The following is a 22,249-nucleotide window of genomic DNA, read 5'->3' on the forward strand; positions in this document are numbered from 1 at the left end:
GTGGCCATTATGCTCTGCAGGGTGAACCTATCCTTAGCAACATTTTAAAGCATCTGAGCTCCTTCGCTTCTACTTGCTTCTCTACCCACCAAATCTTTCAACGTGGGAAAATCTATTTCTTCTCCTCTGCAGTGCTCTGCCTTGTTCTTCAGCCTCTAGGTAAATGACACAGCCTTTTGCTGAGATCCATCCCTCCTCTGAAGGAGGATGCTAAGCAACCTCACTTGACTTTTTCATGTACGTGTCCCATCTCTCACCCATGGAAGGAGGAGGAGACTGCACATTCCTCTTACTGTGCCTTAGGCAATGATTCCCAGGTTTTTCTGGCAGGTTTCAGCCTGTTTTTTTTTTTTTTTTTTCAAGGCCTCTCTTTAGCATTCTTTTTTTAGAATTCTCAGGCATAAGTTAGGCATCACTCTACCCTGTTTGCCTAAGCTGTAGGGTGCATTTAGTATGCTGTTTGAGTGCTCTTGTCGAAGCTGGAGGTGGAGAAGTTCTATTCCCTTTTCACCCCCTGAGGAGTTTAGGGAGTGGGTGGGATGGCTCTGCACTGTCTGTCAGTTTCCACTTAAACCTAACTCCTAGTCTTAAAGATATTTTTATGTATGATGTGGGTGAAAGGTTAAGAATTCCTCTAAGTGTATTTCGGATGCTTGTTTGGTAAATCTGATGTAGTGGTACCAGACCTCTCTGCTTGTCGGATTCAGCTGATACCAAAGCTGAAATAGCTGCACTTAAAGCATCATATTCAAGTCCTATCTTTACCCTGAAAGATGCAGGGAACCAAGACTCAGGGGAATTAATTAACATAGTCAAGCACTCAGTGTTGCAGGTCTGCATGTCAGTGAGACAATTTGCCTGAAGACCTCAGTTTGGAAGTCAAAGGCTTGGTGAGACTACCAGAATGGTTCACATGGGTGAGCACAGCCTGTGTTAGTAATTATTAATCCAGGACATTTGGGAATTACGAAGCAACAGTTAGGACCTTCCTCTCTTCTTTCTGGCCCAGGGTGTGAATATTGGGCCAGTAATTCATGTACAGAATCCAGAGGATAAACTTGGTAGTGGCTGTTTTTATGTTTTTCCACGTGTGGTTTTGCTGTATATAAATTGGGATGCAAGAATCAGAAAAGAAGAGGTCTAGGTGCTAAACTTGATTCATTTCATGACACTGCGCAATTCAACCATGGGAATCAAATCATCTTTATGCTTTGGCTAGTGGCAGCACTCTGGACCAAGTAGTATACCATAGAGCAGTGGATGTTTGTGGCTTGTGACTCATGGAAGGTCACGAGAATCAACAGCAGCACTTGGCCTACAATTAGCCCAGAATGCTTAGGCTGTAAACCCCAGTGGCAGGAATTCCTTTTGTAAATGTTATAAAAGATCAACTATTCTCAAATTCATTGTGAAAGATGCTGAGGGCTGTCTCAAAAGTCCTCCTTGTCTCAACCTCGAATATAATAGGCTTTCTATTTGTACAGTATCTATTGTTTGTTGATTTTAAAAGAACTACACTGGAGGAGAATGGTTTGACTACACTAAGAGGTAGATTCAAGGAAGTGCCTCATTATACACAGAAGTGTGGAGATTGGATGTGTCACCTTCTCATACTAGGACACAGGGCACAAGGGCTCCTTGTAGTCCCACACTGCACAAGAAGGACAGGGTGGAGGCCAAATGCATAATTTTAAATTTCTTAGCAAAAATCAAATTAAGTTAGGGTGAAGAAATTCATGGAATTTATTCTCATGCTTTCCCTTGAGTCTGATACCTACAATGTGATATTTTGGATGGTTAGCATTATTAGTCCCTGGCCAGACATATTTTATATATCCTCATGCTCACAGCTTCTTAAACTTATGTGCATGTCTATCTCAGACATGTAGTGCATCTTCAGTAAGACTAGTGTAGTTAATACCAGGTAGCCACATGAGACCTGCTCTAGAATCACATAGAATCTTTCTTTCTGGTGGTGATATTTGCCAGTTTTCCAGTATTGGTTAAATTGTATTGCACATTCATTTCTTCAGTCTTCCCTTTACTCCATGAGCAAAACTGTGTATGTATTCAGACCAGAGCATCCCAGTTTTTGCTCTTCCTTCCACTGCTATTTTCTTTCTTTCTTTCTTTCTTTCTTTTTTAAGATTTATTTATTTAGTATATATGGGTGCACTGTAGCTGTCTTCAGACACACCAGAAGAGGGCATCAGATCACATTACAGATGGTTGTGAGCCACCATGTGGTTGCTGGGATTTGAACTCAGGACCTCTGGAAGAACAGTTAGATCTCTTAAACGCTGAGCCATCTCTCCAACCCTCCACTGCTATTTTCTTCACAACTCTTTTTTTCAGAAATGCTTTTCCTGAGCATCCTGTGTACCTGAGCATCTTCCCTTGCAATCCTTTCTAGCTTACCTTGATTGTTTCTTTATTCCATTGCTGCAGTCTAGTACTAAATATTGAACCTATGGCTGTCTCCATGCTAAGCAAGCACTCTGCCACTGAGATCTCTTACTAGCTCTCTCTATATATTATAAGATTAGGTGTTGATAAACTGCTGTTCTTCTCTTGAGTGACTGTCTACCACACAGGTTAGCCTTAAACTTGAGATCTTCCCTGGACAGGTCCTTCTAGAGTTGGGAGGATAGGTCTCTGCTAACACTCTTTGATTTGGTTTCATTTGCTTCCCTCTTAACCATGACACAATTATGGCTGATAGATTTATTGCTTTGTTCAGCTTGTTAGAAAACCATATCCTCCAGAACTCTTCATTATAAACATTTTCTCTGGCCTCAATTCCTCTATTAAAATTAATCCACTTGTGGTAGGATTTGGGAAGTATTTTTTATTAGATACTCTCTAATTCAAATGTTATGCCCTTCTCCCAATCTACTTCCACCCCCTCCCCCTTCTCCTCCACATGTCTGCATGAAGATACACCCTTTCTCAATCGTTCTCTCCACCCCAGTTTCTTGACATTCCCCTACATTGGGAAAGCATGCCCTCACTGGACCAAAGGCTCACAATGACACCAGAAACTGCTATCTTCTGCTACATATGTAACTGGAGCCATGGGTCCCCCCCATGTGTGCTCAATGGTTGGTGTTTTAGTCCATGGGAATTATGGAGGGTTTGGTTGGTTGATAATGTTGTTCTTCCCATGAGATTCCACATCCTTTCAGCTCCTTCAGTCCTTTTCATAGCTCCTTCATTGGGGTCCATGTGTTCAACCCAATGGTTAGCTGCAAGCATGATCAGTTGTATCTGTTATTCTGGCAGAGCACTTAAGGAGGCATTCTTATTTGGTTCATACCAGTAAGTACTTCTTGGCATCAGCAATAGTACTTGGGTTTGGTGACTGCATATGGAGTGGATCCAAAGGTAAGGTAGCCTCTGTATAATCTTTTTTCAATTCCTGCTCTTCTATTAGACCTTGTATTTTTTTCCATGAGTGTTTTATTCTCCCTTCTAAGAAGGGGTGAGGCATCCACATTTTGGCCTTTCTTCTTTTTGAGCCTCACAAGGTCTGTGAATTGTTTCTTGGGTGTTCAGAGATTTATGGGGCAAGTATCCACTTATCACGGGTGCATACCCTGTGTGTTCTTTTGTGATTGGCTTACCTCACTAAAAATGATACTTTCTAGTTCCTTGCATTTGCCTGGGAATTTCATAAAGTTATTGTTTTTAATAGCTGAGCAGTACTCTATTGTGTAAATGTACCAAATTTCTGTATCCATTCCTATGTTGAAGGACATCTGGGTTCTTTCCAGTTTCCAGTTATTATAAACAAGGCTTCTATAAACAGGGTGGAACATATTTCCTTATTATATGTTGGAGCATTTTCGGGGGTATATTCCCAGGAGTGGAATAGCTAGGTCCTCAGGTAGTACTATGTCCAAATTTCTGAGGAACTGCCTGACTGATTACCAGAATGGTTGTACCAGCTTGCAATCTGACCAATAATGAAGGAGTGTTTCTCTTTCCCCACACCCTTGCCAGCATCTGCTCTCATCTGAGATTTTGATCTTAGCTATTCTGACTGGTGTGTGGTGGAATCTAAGGTTTGTTTTGACTTGCATTTCTCTAATGACTAGGGATGATGAGCATTTCTTTAGGTGATTTTCAGCCACTTGGTATACCTATATTGAGAATTCTTTGTTTAGCTCTGTACTCCCTTTTTAATAGGATTGTTTGATTCTCTGGAGTCTAATTTCTTGAGGTCTTTGTGTATATTGGAAATTAACTCTCTATCAAATGCAAGATTGGTAAAAATACTTTCATAATCTGTTGGCTGCCATTTTGACTTCTTGACAGTATCTTACAGAAACTTTGTAATTTCATCAGGTCCCATTGGTTGATTCGTGATCTTAGAGCATAAGCCATTGGTGTTCTGTTCAGGAAAATTTCCCCTGTGCCTACCTGTTCTAAGATCTTTTCCACTTTCCATTCTAATAGTTTCAGTGTACCTGGTTTTATGTGGAAGTCTTTGATTGGCTTGGATTTGAACTTTGTACAAGGAAATAAAAATGGATCAATTTGTATTCTTCTGCATGCTAACTGCCAGTTGAACTACACCATTTGTTGAAGAGGCTATCTTTTTTCATTGAATGTTTTTAGCTCTTTTGTCAAAGACCAAGTAACCATAGGTGTTTAAGTTTATTTCTGGGTCTTCAATTCTGTTCCAATGATCTGCCAGCCTATCTCTGTACCAATACCAAGTGGTTTTTGTCATGATTGATCTGTATTATAGTTTGAGGGCAAGTATGGTGATTTCCCCCAGAATTTCTTTTATTGTTGAGGATAGGTTTCTTTATCCTACTTTTTTTCTTATTCCAAATAAATTTACAAATTGTTCTTCCTAACTCTATAAAGAATTGAGTAGGAATTTTGATGGGGATTGCATTGAACCTGTAGATTGCTTTAGGTAAAATGGCCATTTTTATTATGTTGAAACTTCCCATTCATGAGCCCACAAGGGAGATCTTTCCATCTTCTGAAATCTTCTTCACTCTTTTTCTTCAAAGAGTTGAGGATCTTGTCATACAGGTCTTTCACTTGCTTAGTTAGGTTCACACCAAGATAATGGATACAGTGGGAATTTTATAGGGTTTTTATATTTAAAGATACAAAGGATAGAATTTTATGCCTAACACTTAGGGGTTGTAAGTTTGGGGATGTTTTTAATGCTTGTCTGCCAAGTAGTATAATAGACCTACCTCCTAGAATTTGCTTGTATTAATATTCAACCTAGACTAGTTTCTAAGAGCAGACAATTTGAAAGCCAAGTACATAATATGGATCATAACAATCAGTCATGTGACCTTATTGTTTCTGAAACTTTCCATTGCAGTTAGTGTTATTAGAGTCTCAGGCCCATGTTCAGAGTAACAGTGGCCACGTTTCATGCAATAGCCTGTAAGAAATTAATGTACTTGCTTACAGGAGCCTGATATAACGGTCACGTGAGAGGCTCTGTTAGATCATGACAAATACAGAAGCAGATGCTCACAGCCAACCATTGAACTGAAAATGGTGTCCCCAGTGGAGGAATTAGCTAAAAGATTGAAGGAGATGAAGGGGTTTATAACTCCATAAGAACAACAACACCAAACAACCACAGTTCCAATTGACTAAACCACGATCCAATGAGTACACATGGATAGAACCATGGCACTAGCTGCATATGTAGCAGAGGATGGCCTTTTTGGGCATCAATGGGAGATGCTTCCCTTGGTCCTACCAAGGTTCAATGCCCCTGTTTAGGGAAATGTCAGGGTGGGAAGGCAGGAGGGAGTGGAGGGATGAGGACATCCTAATAGAAGCCAGGGGCAGGGAGTTAGGATAGGGAGTTTATAAAGGTAAAACCAGGAAAGGGGATAACATTTGAAATGTAAATAAAATAATATCTAATGAAAAAGAAAAATATGTTAATCTTTGTACTAATTTGTATCTAAATCTCTTAGGCCTTACTTCTTTGAAAATATCTTATTTGATTTCAGTTAATTGTGGATGATTATAATATATGTATTTATGAATGTATATATTTATGTATTTATTTCTCTCTCTCTCTCTGGGTTTGTGTGTGTCATACAAATATGTGTGCAAGAGTACTAGTGGACATATGTTCTAGTTCATGTGGGGTTGGGTGTCTTTTTCTGTCTTCACATCGACCTTTCTGATAGTGTCTCTTAATGAATCTGGGAGATTACTAGTTATCTAGCCTGGATAACCAGCAGGCTCTCAGTATCTTCTTTCTGCTTCCCAAAGTTGCACTGAGTTTATAGGCACATAGGACCACACCTGTTTTTATTAATTAATTAATTAATTAATTAATTAATTAATTAAAGCTACTGCAAACCCGAATTCAGATTCTGATACTCACATATGGCCAGGAATATGCCTCCTTGGTAGATGCTGATGCAGCTCTCTCTCCTTTTGTTCAGTGCACAGGATTGAGACAAAGGTATTCTGCATACTAGTTAAGTCCTGAACTACTGAGCTATTGTGGTGATCAGCCCTATTGTGATTTTCTAAGTGAACAGAGGTATATCCTGACCTCGCAGCTTCTTCTAATGTAGTTTATCATAACTATTCAAAAACCAAGAAGTTTAGACAGAGGTATGTAGATACATTATCCCGCCATGACAAGGGCAGAAAGTAGAAAAACTAACCACAAGTCAAAGCCAGGAATCACACAGTATATTACTGGGGTCAGGGTAAATAAATCAAATGAGAGCTTCATTTTAGAATCATTGCTACCTCTCGCATCCCTGTCATTGTAAGCTCTATCCAGAACATGCTGAGATGTTTAGAAGCAACCCTGGCCTCTATCCGTCAGATATCAAGAACATGCCTTTAGTTATGACAATGAAAGACGTCCCCAGGAGGATAATGCTACCCACTTTTGAAGCAATGGGTTATAACTATCAAATTTTAGCTACTCCTAGGTTCGCAGGCAGAAACTTTACCCCCTCCAACACACATAGAGAGGCACACGCTGCATGCCAGAGTGAGATATATAACCTTCTTTGCAGACTGCAATGCTCTGCATCCTGTTTCCTCACAGTAACAGCTAAGCGTTTTCTCACAGGCTCCCTTTCGCACCCACTCACAGCAGAAGCTCTGCACAAGTCAGTACGGGTAGCACAGTATGATTCCTGCATGCTGCAGTTCACACCACGGATCTTGGAACAATTGCTCCCACCCCCACCCCCCCTGCTTGCCACTCTGGTGGGCTCTGGCAGACGGTCCTGGCAGCTGTAGCTGATACCGTTCTGTATTCAACATGTAGAGCTTTGTTTTAGGCTCTGAACAAAACTTCAGGCTGTGACTTTTTCCAGCTCCCACACGGTGCATATGCCTCCCTCCCTTGCCCTGACAGCTGGGGCTTGCAATGACAGGCAGATTTTTGTGGCACCTCATGATAAAATGGCACAATTGAGCAATTGAGGGAAATACTCAATTGTGCAGAAACCTCCATCCCTCGCTTTTTCATTTCTTCTTTCCTACTGTTACTGGTCTCCGATATTTTGTTGGAAGAATAGCCGAACAAGGTATAGTTAATCATGTGTATAGGTTTTACACTTCAGAAAGTATTTGTGACCTTGTCCTACTTTTAAATGGTATCCATAAAAACCTGAGTTTTAGAGAGGGACTGTTCAAAATCACATGCTTCGCACAGATAAGAAACTGCTTCTTAAAGCTTCTTGCCAGCTAAAGGCTCACAGCCCAGTGAACAAGAAAGACATAAAACAAAGAAGTATAATGCAAGACAATTGGATCTGACATAGAGCTTTAGAAAGTGAGCAAATACAGTTGGGCACACAGAGCAGAGCAACAGCTTTTCAGAGGAAGACAGAAAGATAATAAAGATAAATGATGTGACCTCAGGAGACTTCCATGGCTAAGTGAGGCTTGTTTCAGGGATAGGAAGAAGGTTTTTCTTTTTTTTTTTTTTTTTTTTATTTTTTAATACTTCCTGGAAGAGTCTTAAGTTGACAACATCAAGTGTTTCGTTTTGTTAAGTGCATTACCACTGAGCTACATCTCAAGACTGGACAACATTAATATTACCATGATCATGATAATTCTCATGTATTGAGCATTTTTTTGTCTCTGCTGGAAGTTAGAAGGAGCATTGTGCCCTCAGAGCCTGATACAGTAATCACATTAGTGCGGGTGCCTGAATTCTCACAGTAACTTGCCTGAGACAATGAGAAATGAGGCAACTTACATATGTATCACATCTCCAATGTGGAATATGGCAAGCTTACTAAGGAAAAAAATGTGGGACAAGGTGCAGTTTGTTAGGATACAATATTGACTATCTGTGAGACAATAAAGCTAAACTTTTAAACTTTTGAAACCTGGGTAGTTCCTATGATGTCCTATTATTCCATTCAGGAAAACTTCGGCCCACCTAAGGTCTTTCTTGAACTCAAAATCTTGTCCCACATAGTGCCACTGTGCTGTGATACTATCCAACTAAAGGGTTAGTAAGACCTGCCGAACTTCCACACGCATGACCTTCAGGGTTAAGATATCCTGAAGTTTAGAAGTACCAAGCAATGACTATTCTGTGTAAAAGCTTCCTTAAATGTCCAGAAACATTTCACTAAGCTTTCTAGAATTTTGTTCTAACAGTTTTAAATCCTTAAGGAATCTGGCCTGACTGGGCAGTAGCTAGAAAAATCCCAAGATTTTGTACACCTAACTGATGAGACAGAAACAGAAAAAGTATCCAGTGTGTTTCTGCCTATGGCATAAAAGAAGAGAAAGATGCTCTTTTCAACAAGTATCAGTAATGAGAGGGAGGTTTCTCACTATGCCAGAATATGGGATGAACACTGAGATCCGCCACACAACCCTACCTAGATGTATTAGACTCTGTTTCTGTGCTAATTTGTTTTATTCACTTCTAAATACATATATGCGAACATCTATAATGCAGCAATGACTGAAATATAGTTCCTTAGGCATGCCCTCATTATAAATATACTCCATAGCCAACTGTATACTATCACATTACATGTGAACAGCAAACCAAGGCAAAATTATGTGCCCTAATCAGCACAGGTCCTTTGCTTTTAACAAAACAGTAATGCTTTTATAAAAAATTAAAGCAGTTTTCTGATGAAGGTATGCTAATCTTCGCTTTTTTTCTTTTTGCTGTCTTTCTCTCCCCCTACCTCTTCCTCTTTCCTTTCTCCTTGATTCTGTTCTCTACAGGACTCCACAGAATGGAGCAAGAATGAGAGGAAAAAGGCCGGCGGAAAAGCATGAACTGGAGGTTTGTTGAGCTCCTCTACTTCCTGTTTGTATGGGGCCGTATCTCAGTGCAGCCCTCCCACCAGGAGCCAGCTGGGACAGACCAACATGTCTCCAAGGAATTTGATTGGCTTATTTCAGACAGGGGGCCTTTCCACCACTCCAGGAGCTACCTATCCTTTGTGGAAAGACACCGACAAGGATTTACAACCAGATATAAAATATACAGGTATGATTTAGGCCAAGAGAGCCCTTGCCTTTCATTCCTGTTGAACTTTGGGGATACTGAAAAATTTCCGGCACCTGGCTTTGTTGGGAAACTTCTTGGTCAAGGAACTGTGACCTCAACATATGTATATGTATATGTATATGTAGATTTATATATAGATATAGATATAGATAGATAGAGATACATGTGTTGTTAGTATAATTTATTTAACATCCCATAAAATCTTAATATAAGTTCAAATTATCAGTAAGTAGTGAGTATTTAGTATGCTAGTAAGAGAATACATGTTTGAGTGTTTCATTTAAACTTCCTGTTTATCTACTGCAGGTGTTGTTTGTTTTTTTCACTTAACTCAGTTACTTAGGTAACAGGAGTCTAAACTAGTTGAAGTATGGTTTCAAAAGAAAGAATTTCAAGTGTAAAACTTGTGTTTAAGCCCTAGTTTACCTGTATTCAATGTCATGGAAATCTTCATTATTGGAAATACTCTTAAGGAATCTAGGTTTCTACCCAAATAAATTTATGAATTTGGGGTTAAATAGAGACAGTCAGTGAAGGGCTAGCTCTTCAACATCTTAAGTGGTTACTCACTCATTGTAATTACCCAACCAAAAGAGGCTAATTTCCATAAAGGAAGAACCATTTGTTGTTGTGGTATATAAGTACCCATTACACATGCATATTAGACAAATGAACAGGAGAAAATTCCTTGGATTATGTGCATGCACTTGGTAGTCATGCAAATGAGGAAACTTGGGAAAGGGATGGATAACTTAAGTTTTTGAAACATCCTGCATTACAGAGAACAGCCAGGAGAAGAAATGAGTGGGAAATTGAATGGTATAAACTATGTATAACACATGAGAGAAATTGTTTCTCACAGTGTCCAACTGGAACAATAGATAATTAGTTGTGACAGAATCTATCCAGGCTGATGTATGCTGTTCTGTAAGCTACTCTTACATGGTGATTAAATTTCTTGGGGAGATGATTCATACCAATTGGTCTACATTAGGGAGAATCTATCTGTAGACCTGTAGGTTAACTTCAGGTGAAAAGCTACTTGGAGTTCTGAGGGAGGAAGAGGGATAAGAGATAGGAAGGTAGGAGATGAGGACATAGATTTTAGTTCATGTTAATTCAAAACACTCAGGATAGTAAGTGCCAGACTGAACCATAGTTTTTTTGTCATCAACCACCACAAGTAATTTCTTCATCTATGTTTCTAAAATTCCATGTTCTATTTAACTGAAATATCTTTGGCATGTCTCCAAAATACTAGATTTGTGCCTCATTAATCATAAGCTTCTATTGCTTTATTAATTAGAATATATAACTAACTGGAACTATATAACTAACTGTAATACCTTCCAGTATTATATTGTAGTATGTGTGCTCCCACAAGCACATAATGTAACATCCATTTATGTCATTGATGTTCATGTTTACATTTGTTATATGTTTGTTATCATAAACATATCCAGTTTAAGTTGAAGACGTACAGAAACCACTCTGCAATTTTTGTCTTAATGTCTTGAAAGAAAGGGCAAATCCTAACATTTCTGAGGCACTTAGAATCAGAAAATAAGAAATTATGGTAGGAGACAAATGGTCTAAATTAGACCTTAGGCCTTTCAAGTAGTGAGTATGAAAAGTAGTCAAGCTATTCTTTCTTTGTTCTTGTGTACTAGAGAGAAATGATTTGTGAATTTTCCACCAGCAGAAAATGTTTATTACATAAAAAATATCCCACTAATGTCTTGAGGTCTCATAACATTTCTGCCAATTCAATAGTTCATTGGTAAATGTTCTATGGTTTCTGAAAAATAATGTCATTGAACTGCTGAGAAAAGGTGCCTCTGAGCATTACAAAAATGTAACAGAGAAAAATAAAAATTAAGTGCAAAAAATAAGGAAACAGAGTACAAATATGAAAAACATGTTGACATTTCTACTCTTAAAAAAAAATACCAGAATTCTAACATAATGATTGATTCAAAATGCTTCCTCTCGGGAGAACTATTCTTAAATTACCTGAGAACAGTAGTTAACTGCATCTTTTCAAAATTGGATTCGTAAAACGATTTCTAGCAAAATACAGCTATTGCTGTTTGCTATTATGCCTAAGCCAAGGATTATGCATATGTGTTGGCTGCTGGAGAGGATGTGCCAGTCTTTGAAATACTTGATTGATTCAGGATAATTTGGAGCTCTGAAGTGTTGAAGATGGGGCATGGCATAGTCTTTTAGATGCAGAGATCTCATTCTTTCTCTGTTTCATCAAATAAAAACATCTTTGTTTTGTGTATAATTTTCTCTTTGATTTGAGCCACTCGAGAACCCATTTAAAGTTTGGGTTGTTTTGCTATTTTTTTTCCCATTAAATGATGATTTTGTAAGTTGGACAAAGTCTTATAGCTAAGAAAAGCTTGAAAAGCAAAGGTTAACTTGAAAGTAAAAATTGTTATTAGGCCATAGCCACACTAATAAACATGATAGACTTGTGGGCAGCTGGGTTCAAGTTCCAATTATCTGTGTACTGTACGATGCTAGGGGGTCCTGTCTTTATCTCCCTATTCCAGTTTCTTGATTTTTTAAATGTTACAGTTGACTTAGATTAGTGATCTTCCACCTGTACTTACATGAATTGTTGGTAACTGATTTAAGTAGCCATGGAAACCATTGTAATATGAGAAGAAGGCTAAACAGTCTGGCCAGGCAGGTTTTTCTGTCCTCTCTTTCTATAAAAAGAAGGCTTTCTTCTGATTTAATGTTTGGTTTTCACATGAGATCTATGTTGGAATAGAGTCCAATTTTGAGACAAATAGTTAAGTCATTTAGTGAGCTGATTTCTGAAATACTTGTTTAGAATTGGTTTCAATTTAAACTATTCTTCTATATTATATTGTAATGGCAGTTTCTACTCTCCCTACTTCTCTGGGCACCTCCCTTTGTGATTCACTCTGCCCTCATTGCCCATCATAGATGAGTAGGCATTCCAGGGATATCAACCAAATACAAATAAGAAATTACAACACTACTAGGCACAAACTCTCATATCAAGGCTGGATGTAAGCAACCTTGTAAGAAGAAAAGAACCCCTAAGAGTGTTTCACTGGGGGGGGGGATATTCTTTTAAGATTCTTTTAGCTCTAAAATTAAATGTGAAATTTAACTAAGGTTGCAGGGTTAATTAAATGATGGAGTTCTACCCAGAAGCCAAGCCCTTGGTCATCTAGTTATTCTCTCTTTCCTGAAATTATTCTTAAACAACTGTTATGGACCTGCCAGTGTTTAGAGAAGATGATATAGTAATAAGCAAAATAAAAAGTGTCCTTTTTAACAAAAGAGAGAGTGACATTAATTAACTATGTGTGTCCAAACACTTCCATTAAGTGCTACAAAAAAAAATCCAGTATTATTATATCTTGAAAATAATAATTTCTGTCTTCATTAATTTTGCTCTTGGGGCCATTGGTGCAGGAGAATATATGCAAATGGTTCTTCAGAGAAACATTCTCATCCAGTTGTAGGTCACAGCAAGTACCGACTAGCCTGTGCTCACTGGACCAGTTATCCTTTCTACATGGCAATATGCTGGATCACAACATATTTTCAATGTGCCTGTCTTGATTCTGTATGTTAACATGACTCATAAAAATTGATACTGCTTCCTTAAAAACTAGTCATTCTAAAAGGCTTTTATATTATCCAATGCTAGAAAACCTTTCTGAAATAAAACCTTAAGTTTCAGTCACTTTCTGACTTCCCAGATTCTAGGCCACAACCAAGGATGACATAGAAGCTAAGGGGGAAATAAAAGCTCACCTACTCAGATTAAAGCTGTATTTTCTGTCTGCCTTTGCACATATCCTGTCTACAAATCATAGTATCATTGTAAAAAATTATTCCAAGTGGAAATGTGAGAAAATATCTGTAGAAGCTCCCTCCTATGTGCTTGCAGAATCAGGGATATCACAAGTATGCATGCAGTGCTTTGAAATGTTTCTTACTCTGTCACTGTAGACAGTATGAATAATGGGGTTGGGAATTTGAGCTAAAGGGGGTTCAAGGAGTTGAGAAGTTCTTCTTTCTCGAATTACCTAAAGTACAGTTATAGAAATGTAAGGTAAGTAAGAGAACCTTGCTTATTGTATGGCATCTTTGCTTTATGTTCGCATTCTTGATAAAGTAATAGAATGTTAAGGCATAATTTCCATATGATAAGTTAGCTGACTTGGTCTCCATGGCAATTTTCATCTATGAAATCCCATATCTTGTGAAGTTGTGTTATTTTAATATTATAGCAAGGTCCTGTGCAGAAAGAGATGGATTAAGGGTTTGGGGATTCAAGATGCAGTGTACTTGAAGAATCTGCCAAGTATTTTGGTATCAGTGGCTCCAGACTTGGAGATGACTAGAAGCAAATGGTAAAGGAAAAAATACATACCTGGCACAAACTCTCTCACTGAGGCCGAGAATAAGCATAAATGATAAATAAAGAGAAAGGGAATTAGCAGGAACTCATTACAGCAAGGATAGGACCCCCCTCCCTCATGCCTTTTAATTTCTCCTTTGAAGAAATAAAGAACTGTCTCTGCTCCATCAACTTTGAAGTAATATCCAAAATAATTAAAACTATCTGGTAAAGTTTAAATTATAGCTACAAATTATGATAAAATATTTAAAATAACTTCCTGTCAAGTGCCAAAATGTGGTAGTTATTAACTACTCACAGCTACCCTGTGAGAGAAATTCTGTCAATGTGCCATATTTGGATTAAGATAACTGAGCCTATCCTACATCTAGGGAGCCTCCAAACTAGAATCCAGAAACAAGTTTCTCACCCTCTACAATATGAGCCCTAAATTTCGTTTGCTGTTTTGTCTCTGCTTCACAATTGTTGGTTTCTTGCCTCACATTGAAGGATCTCCTTTGACCATATGGCAATCTGAAGTTCCTGAGCTTTACTATGCTTATCCATAAAACCTTGATGGTATTAAATGTCTGACATAATTGTGGTGGAAGAAAAGAAGAAATAAATAAATATATTTAAAGAGGATTGAGTATAAGGGGCTAGAAATTTTAAGGAAGAAAGACAAAGAAAACTGGAGACTTTTCCTGAGTTCCAGAATTGCTAGGGTCATGTAGTACTTTTTAGTGGTTTTTGGTGTTTTGTTTTTTAGAGGGTTGTTGTTTGCTTGTTTGTTGTATTGTAATTTTTTATAGATTTCTGTAAAATTAGAGATCATTGGGAATTGCTGTAAATTTACCCAATGACTTTCTCTTGCTTTTTTTTTTTTTTTTTTTTTTTTTTTCCTTTTTAGGGGTGGAGCAGGAAGGCCAGTCTTTATTTGTTTTTAAGACATGGAGTCATGTAGCCTAGCCTGGCCTCAGATTAACTGTCTGGCGGATGGTGTCTTTGAACTTCTGATTTTTCTGCTTCTACCTACCATATTAATTTTAAATGTGACTCTGGTAGGGTAGTTATAGTAGGATTATGTATTTTGATTCTGGATAAGCAGGTTGGAGGGAGTTAGTGGTAAATAAGCTTCACTATTCTACAGACGTGGCTTTTGTAGTCAGTAGCATTCCCTGGAGTGTTCAGTGGAAATGGTGTGTAGTGTATGTGGATCCTGTCTTTGAGCTCAGTATATACACCTCACTGTTGAATATAAATCAAATATTGGTAGAGCAAATTTAATTGTCTTGCTATCTTTCATATTTCTTTCAGAATTATGTGGATGTAAGTTTTAACGTGTTGTCCTGATGTTTGATGGGCCTTTCTCTCAAAAAATATGTAATAGATTGTGTGGTACAAAGCACATTGAATAAATGAATGGATACGGAGTTGTTTGGCTGATTCTAATATGAAGGGGATATAGCCCTAATCAAGTGCTCACTTACTTATGTACAACCATGATTGAAATATGGCAGAAGCTATGCGTAGAGCATATACAAAGGTATACAAACAAGGTGGCAGATAGCCCTGCCCTAAGGAAATTTGCAGAAATGTAAATGCAAGGAAAAAGCCAAGGCACTATTCTCTTAAGGAGGCTCTGGTTGACCTAGGAAAATATGTGCTAGCCTATGACTCTGCCTACCATCTTGACATACGTTACTAGGACAATACTTCTATGAGGTTGATGATTACTAGGACATATGATATTAAGAGATATTTTCCAAAAAATAACTTTATAATTATTTTAATAACATTGTCAATTATCATATCTAATACCAATATCAATAAATAAAATATTAATGTTGCTTTTTTCAGTGTCTAGCATTATAATATGTACCTCATGTTAAAATTGTTGCCACTGGCCTTTACTATAATGTATTGCAATCTCTATTACTATTATTTGCATTTGTATCATCTATCTATTCATCCATCCATCTATCCATCTATCTATCTATTCATCCATCAATCATCTATCTATCTATCTATCTATCTATCTATCTATCTATCTATCTATATCTTAGGAAACCCAGACATATGGTTCTTATTGAACAACTTTTATTACTGCTAGACTATTTTCTGATATTTGTCCAAATCTTCTTCTGATGAGGAGAATGGCTTAAATGCTGTCTCTGTCTCATTTATTTAGACTCTAAGTAATTAGTGCTGTTTTGGATTCCATTTGTATATCTGGCACCTTACTTAGAAAGCCCCACCATCATGTGTGACTTTTGCTTTGCGTATTTTTGTCTTAAACTAATCTTTGATAAAAATGAAATTTACAACATCACTTTTATGATGCTGAAAGGCCTTTTAAAATGGTTTTCCATATTACCTTTAAAATCAGTTTGTGTAGGTTGAAAAACTTTCATTTTTGGAAAAACAAAAATAAAGGAGGTGCTAAAAATATTAGAATAAAAGTTTTTGATTTGGTTCTTCAGGAGTTTGAGTGATTTAAATGTAGGCCTCACTGCAGAGATTAGATTCCAAGTGTTTTTCTTCACAGGTAAATGGTAATGGGATTTCCCATGTAACATTCAGGTATGTGTGTATACTTGGTAACAGGTACTTAGAAATGCCGGGAGATCATTTTGTCTTTTGACTTACAGAAGTGTTTATGGAAAAGACTTCTCATCTATTTGAAGCATAATCTACTCCATGTATTCTTTAGTATGGGAATACTTGGAGGTGCTGCTCTGACTGAAGTATTTTATGAGTAGGATGTTTAAGCTCTTTCATATGTGTGTGTGTCCTGTTCCAGTAAATCAGAACCAAATAACAAACCAAACGTAACTCAGAGCAAGGGTCTCTGTTAGAGGATGTTCAGTTGAAAACATAAAAGAATGCATATGGGACAGTGCTTCTTGTTCTTCTGTCCTATTTCATGTTATCTGTAGGAAGGCAATGATGCCCATCCCATCCTTATCCCTCACTTGATCCAAATTCCCCATAAGTTGCCCCAAATGGAGAGAAGTAGTCAAAGATAACCAGCAACGTTTGCTTGGGCCAGGGCAATTTCAAGGTAATTTGCAGTGTTGATTATTTAAGATTGATCTTCCAATTCTAAGAACGATAGTTTTATTGCCACAAAATTGTCACCTGTGTGGTCTTATCCTCTTTGCTCTTGTGTCATTACTGGACCATCTTCGATGAGTTGCAAAGCACTGACATCTCTACAGAACACTTGTCCAGCTTCAATCAGGAGCAGTGTTTAGAAATTGAATGCTTTCCCATTCTCTTGAATGGGCAGCCTGTTTTAAGGTCTGTAAGCTGATCCCCAAATGGTGACTCCTTTGACAGGGGAAATTAGAAGAAATCATGGAGTTAAACTCTTAGGACTTTAGACTCTACCCTAAATACTCGGTCAAAGATGATGGGGTATTTGGCCTCTATAGGCTACCTTCTGATTACTTATCCTTTATAAAAAGGCTATAGTCCTAATGGCATAGCCTTGCACTGATTATTGGAGGTCGAACCAGAAGTTGTTCATCCATGGCTGTAAAGTCCGTTGTGTCTATTCGAATGACTGAAGTGCCAAACAGTGGAAGAAAATTGAGATAATCAATTGATTTTAACCAACCATCCCTCTATTTCTAGTTAACTAGAGTTATATTAGATGGTCATTTATAGTACTGTCTTGTTATTTTTTTGTTTTACTAAAGATTTATTTATTTATTATATATAAGTACACTGTAGATGTCTTGAGACACACCAGAAGATGGAATCAAATCTCATTACAGATGGTTGTGAGCCAAAATGTGATTGCTGGGATTTGAACTCAGGACCTCTGGAAAGGCAGTCAATGCTCTTAACCACTGAGCCATCACGTCATCCCTATTTTTACATTTTGACCTTGATCCATGTTGTGAAAGATATTCTACATTGACCTTCAATAATCCTAGTCAGGACATAGTAAAACAAATGTATTGTAAGTGTGCGATCACAAAATTTTCACCTATTTATTACACATGATACATTTCTTGTGATGCATTTTATCTACTCTAATATAATTTACTCATGTCTGTATCTTTTATAAAATATTTGAGCCTATTTCATTTACTCTACTGGAAAAAAAGTATTGCAATTTGGAAGACATTGCTTTTGAGTCTGTGGTGTCTAATATATAGTGTAATGTCTATGTTGGTAGGAAAATTGAACCATGAGTTTGCAATGGGTTCAGGGTTTGAGAGTTAGTACCCATGTTTCAATTGCCAGAAGAACTAGCAAAGAATCATTTCTTATTAAATGTGTAGCAGCACAAATCTAAAACTTCTAAAAATAATAATAATTCATTTTATTTTATGTTTTTTTAGTCTGCCTGCATATATGTATGTATACTTTGTGGGTACATATAAATAGACAAAAGCCATTATATTATTGGAGATAACCAAGTACAGTTCTTTAGTAAGAAAGTAAGTTGATATTTACAGTTCCAAATTTTATGAGTCTTATTGCATTGGATATTGGTTAATGTAGAGAATCAATACTGTTCAATGTCCTGAGCATAAGCTATCTTTCGATAATCACCATACTGGAGCTTCTATAATGAGTCCTACCCAACTTCACTGCTAAAGTTCAATGAAAAGTGTGGGGCAGGAGGGGGAAAGAGTATAAGTATTGGAAAAGAGGAACTGATGTCATGGCATGGCTGTTACCCACAGGAACTCATAGTAACGTTGATGTTATTCACAATGGTTGCATCAGTCCAGCCAGTTTAAATTTCCTGGATGGAGTAGAGAGGGTCCAGTGACACTATTAGCCTTTTGATTTCTTTGAAAAACATCAAAATATTATCAGAGTATGGTTTTTGTTTTCATCCTAGATGTGCAATAGGGAACTGCTTCGGATTGTCCAGAGTAACTGACTATGATTTACCTGGTGCTCTACCACTGGAGTGATTTTTGTCAGTAGCAGATAGTTTCAATTATTTATGGCATTTGGAATTTTAGGGATTTTTGAGAGTATATAAATGGAAGGGAGCCAAGGGGGTAGGATTAGTTGGTTGTTGGTTGGTTACAGACGGCCATGATTTATTACATAGTCATGTGCAAAGAAGAATCAAGAAGATACTAAATTTCCTGATGGAGAAGATCAAACTTGCCCCAATCATCTTTCATCAACAGGAAGTTATATAAATATAACACTACTTCCATTGCTCTATTTTTTATTTCCTTCCTATCTACTGTTAGGGGCTTGAAAGGGTTGAAAAAGGGGTAGAGAAGGTTTGGAAAAAAACGTCCACAAAGTAGCCAAATTCTGGTTACAGGAATGGCTCATGAGACCTCAAAACTCTCTATTTGAGGAGGTATTGACAGGTAGGTCAAGGCTTCTTGGAGAAGTAAGTTAGGTTTTTGGGAGGGATGGATACTGGTTTCCTCAGCTCCCGTGGATGACTTGAAACACACACAAATATGTTCAGCAAATAACTGTCATCAGTGACTTAAGAAGTTAATTCAAAATAAAAGAGTAGGAAAAATAAAATTCTGACTCATATAACTGTTGTATTGTTACACACTCAAAGCATTACTCTGAATACTGAAGGACAGCTCGATAGAGGGGAGAAAAAGAAATCTGTAACAGTAATTGAAGGAAAGAAAGGGCACACTTTTATCAATAATGATCTAGTCTATGGCCGACAGATTCTACTTACAATGTCAGCTTCAGCCTTGCCTCTCAGCAGGCTTCCTCCTGTGCTATGTCTGAATGTACTACAGAATTGTCTGCTCTGTACTTTTATTATTACTGGAGAGTTCTGTATTTATTGGATACTTTAATGTCTAATGAAAAGAACCTAGATGCATGGGCTTCCTGGAGTCTTTATCTCTTAAGGCTTTTCTTCTGGGTACAAGAATTAGTGGGTTTCGTTAACACTGGATTCTCAGACTATCTAGAGAATCATTTTGAATTCTATTCTTTGTATCTACTTGACCCTTCACATTGGAATGAAAACTTCTAGACTGATGTCAGTATTTAACCTTATGTATACCTTAAAATGGTCATTGGAGCTTGGCAAGTACTTGGAGTGAGGCTAGTCTTAATATGAATGGTAATTCTGTACTGAGCACTTATGAAGTCTTAAATACATGGCTTAAATTTTTTGGGCCTCAACTTCAACAATAAGGGATAATCCAAAGGTCATTAGGGGACTGTTACAAAGAGAATAAAATGACATAGTGTGAGTACTTGAAGATAAGTTGCAAAAACAAATAGCTAATGCACAAAAATCTGGAGCCAATATAAGGGAAACTTTTTAGAACATGACTGGCACATGCATTCTGTAGTGTAGATAACTTATAAAGGTAAACTGTCCTCTTAGAGCAAGAGGACACTTCTTAAAAAGCAAAAGAAGAAAAAAAGAAAATAACTAGTTATATATGGAAGTCCAAAGAGACAGGGGTATATATACCCTGAGGCTCCATGTGGTAGGAATGAAGTGGCCAACACAATTGCAAGATATCTGTAGACTATCCACATGCATATATATATATATATATTATACACCCAGTGAGTTTCAAACTTCTATTTAATTATTTAGTCCAGGTGACTTGGAGCAATCTGTGACATTTCATCTTATATTTCTTGCTTTCAGAGTTCTTGCTATGTTATCTTTGATGTGTAGAGGTCTGAAGACATTAGGCCCCTAGGGATGTTTTCTCACCTTTGAACTTTCACAACTATCAGCAGCATCTCAAGCTGCTGTGTGTATGTATGTGTGTGTGTGTGTGTGTGTGTGTGTGTGTTGTGTGTGTGTGTTAGTGGGGATCAGAATAACTGTGGTTAATACGATTGCAGGTTTATTTTTCAAAGAAGATCAGCAAGATGCAGCTTTTTTTCCTGAGAGCTTGTGACAGCCCTCTATGCTTCTAGTGTGACAGCCATTTTATTTCATATTGACAGGGGACTGTGCTTTGAATTATAATACAGGGACTGAATACAAATAACAGGAAATGCTCTGTGTTAAAGAATAAGTGTTGCTATACTTAATAAAAAGAAGGAAATGGTTGTGCTTTTCTTGAGTTCCTATTATCTTCACATACTATCCTAGTCATTAATGGCACTAAATCAGTAGTGATCCATCCGGAGCACAGAATGAAAATTTGGGAGAGCCCAGACACGGCCAAACTGACCTCTGTTCTGTGCAATGCACTGAACAGGGCAATAATATGACGGGTTTTTTGTTTGATCAAAAGTGCAAGGAAAACTTTCCCATCCTGTTTGTGTGTGCGTGTATGTGTGTGTGTGTGTGTGTGTGTGTGTGTGTGTGTGTGTGTGTGTGTGTGTGGTGTGCTCACATGTATGTGTGTGCATATGGTTGAAGGAGCCTAAAATAAACCTTGCTTTGTAGTGTGCAAATAATTTCGTATGGGTTGACACACATGAAAAAAGAACTGTTAACATGCCAACACTCAGTAAGTAGCCGTCAGGTCACGAAACCCCATGCACTTTAAATAAAGTTCTTTGAACCTTAACTTAAGGCAAAAGCTCCCATGATTGTGTTCTCCATTTCAAGTTCTTATTGTTTCACTGAGCTTTTGGTGCTTTCGCTCTAGGCCAAAGGAAGAGTAATAACTATGTTTATTAAGTGGCTAGAAAAAAACAATTTAATGAAATATTATGTCTTGACATGCTTATTGGCCATTTGAAGAAAGATAATTCATGCAAAAATAAATAAGGAATGCTATTCTCACCCGCTTTTCAAATTCACACAGCTTTCTATTAGCATTTCCCCCTCTTTAGCCTCAAATACTATGTTCCCCGTTTCATAATCACCTTTCATATTGTGCAATATTTTGTAAATTCTCTAATGGCCCAAAGTAAAGCTTCACAAGGAGTTTCTGTCTTTGAAAGCACAGTCCTGTGTGTGCTGATGTGGAAAGTATGAACAACCTCGAAGTATTTCTTGTTCCGTGGCTTACTAAAAGTTACATGTCACACATTTAGATGAAACAAGTGGCATGTCCTGTTCTTCCCTGTGTCCTCTCTGTGCAAGGATTTGCAAACTATATCCTGAGAATGATAGATAACCATTCAGAGGATATTGACTAATGTGGTACAGGCTCTACCTCTGCCTTACTTCATTCCCATTAAAATAGAGAAACTAGATGGGTAAGTGTAAGTCAGGAGAAGTTGTAAAATGTCTTTCTACCTGCCCGACAAAGAAATTCTTTGAATTAACTAGACAAAATGTAGAGTTGAGATATTTTCAAAATAAATTATTTTGACCTGTTATTACCTCATAAGAAGTTTCCGAGATGGTAAGGAGGCCTTATGCAATTCACCCAAATTTCCTC

At 37.6% G+C, this 22,249-nt stretch overlaps 1 protein-coding gene across 1 annotated transcript in view; it reads left to right on the forward strand.

The window, feature by feature from the left end:
• The window catches only part of BRINP1 (BMP/retinoic acid inducible neural specific 1), a gene marked incomplete at its 3' end in the record, with an annotated part of 194,159 nt that overhangs the window by 44,416 nt on the left and 127,494 nt on the right, over positions 1 to 22,249 (forward strand). The window contains exon 2 of the mRNA XM_080940074.1: positions 9,232 to 9,499. Coding sequence (XP_080796200.1) covers positions 9,282 to 9,499 — 218 coding nt within the window. The 5' untranslated portion in view covers positions 9,232 to 9,281. The remainder of the gene's footprint in view (positions 1 to 9,231; positions 9,500 to 22,249) is intronic.

The sequence above is a fragment of the Micromys minutus genome (assembly GCF_963924665.1).
Source record: "Micromys minutus genome assembly, chromosome: 28".
NCBI lineage: Eukaryota > Metazoa > Chordata > Mammalia > Rodentia > Muridae > Micromys > Micromys minutus.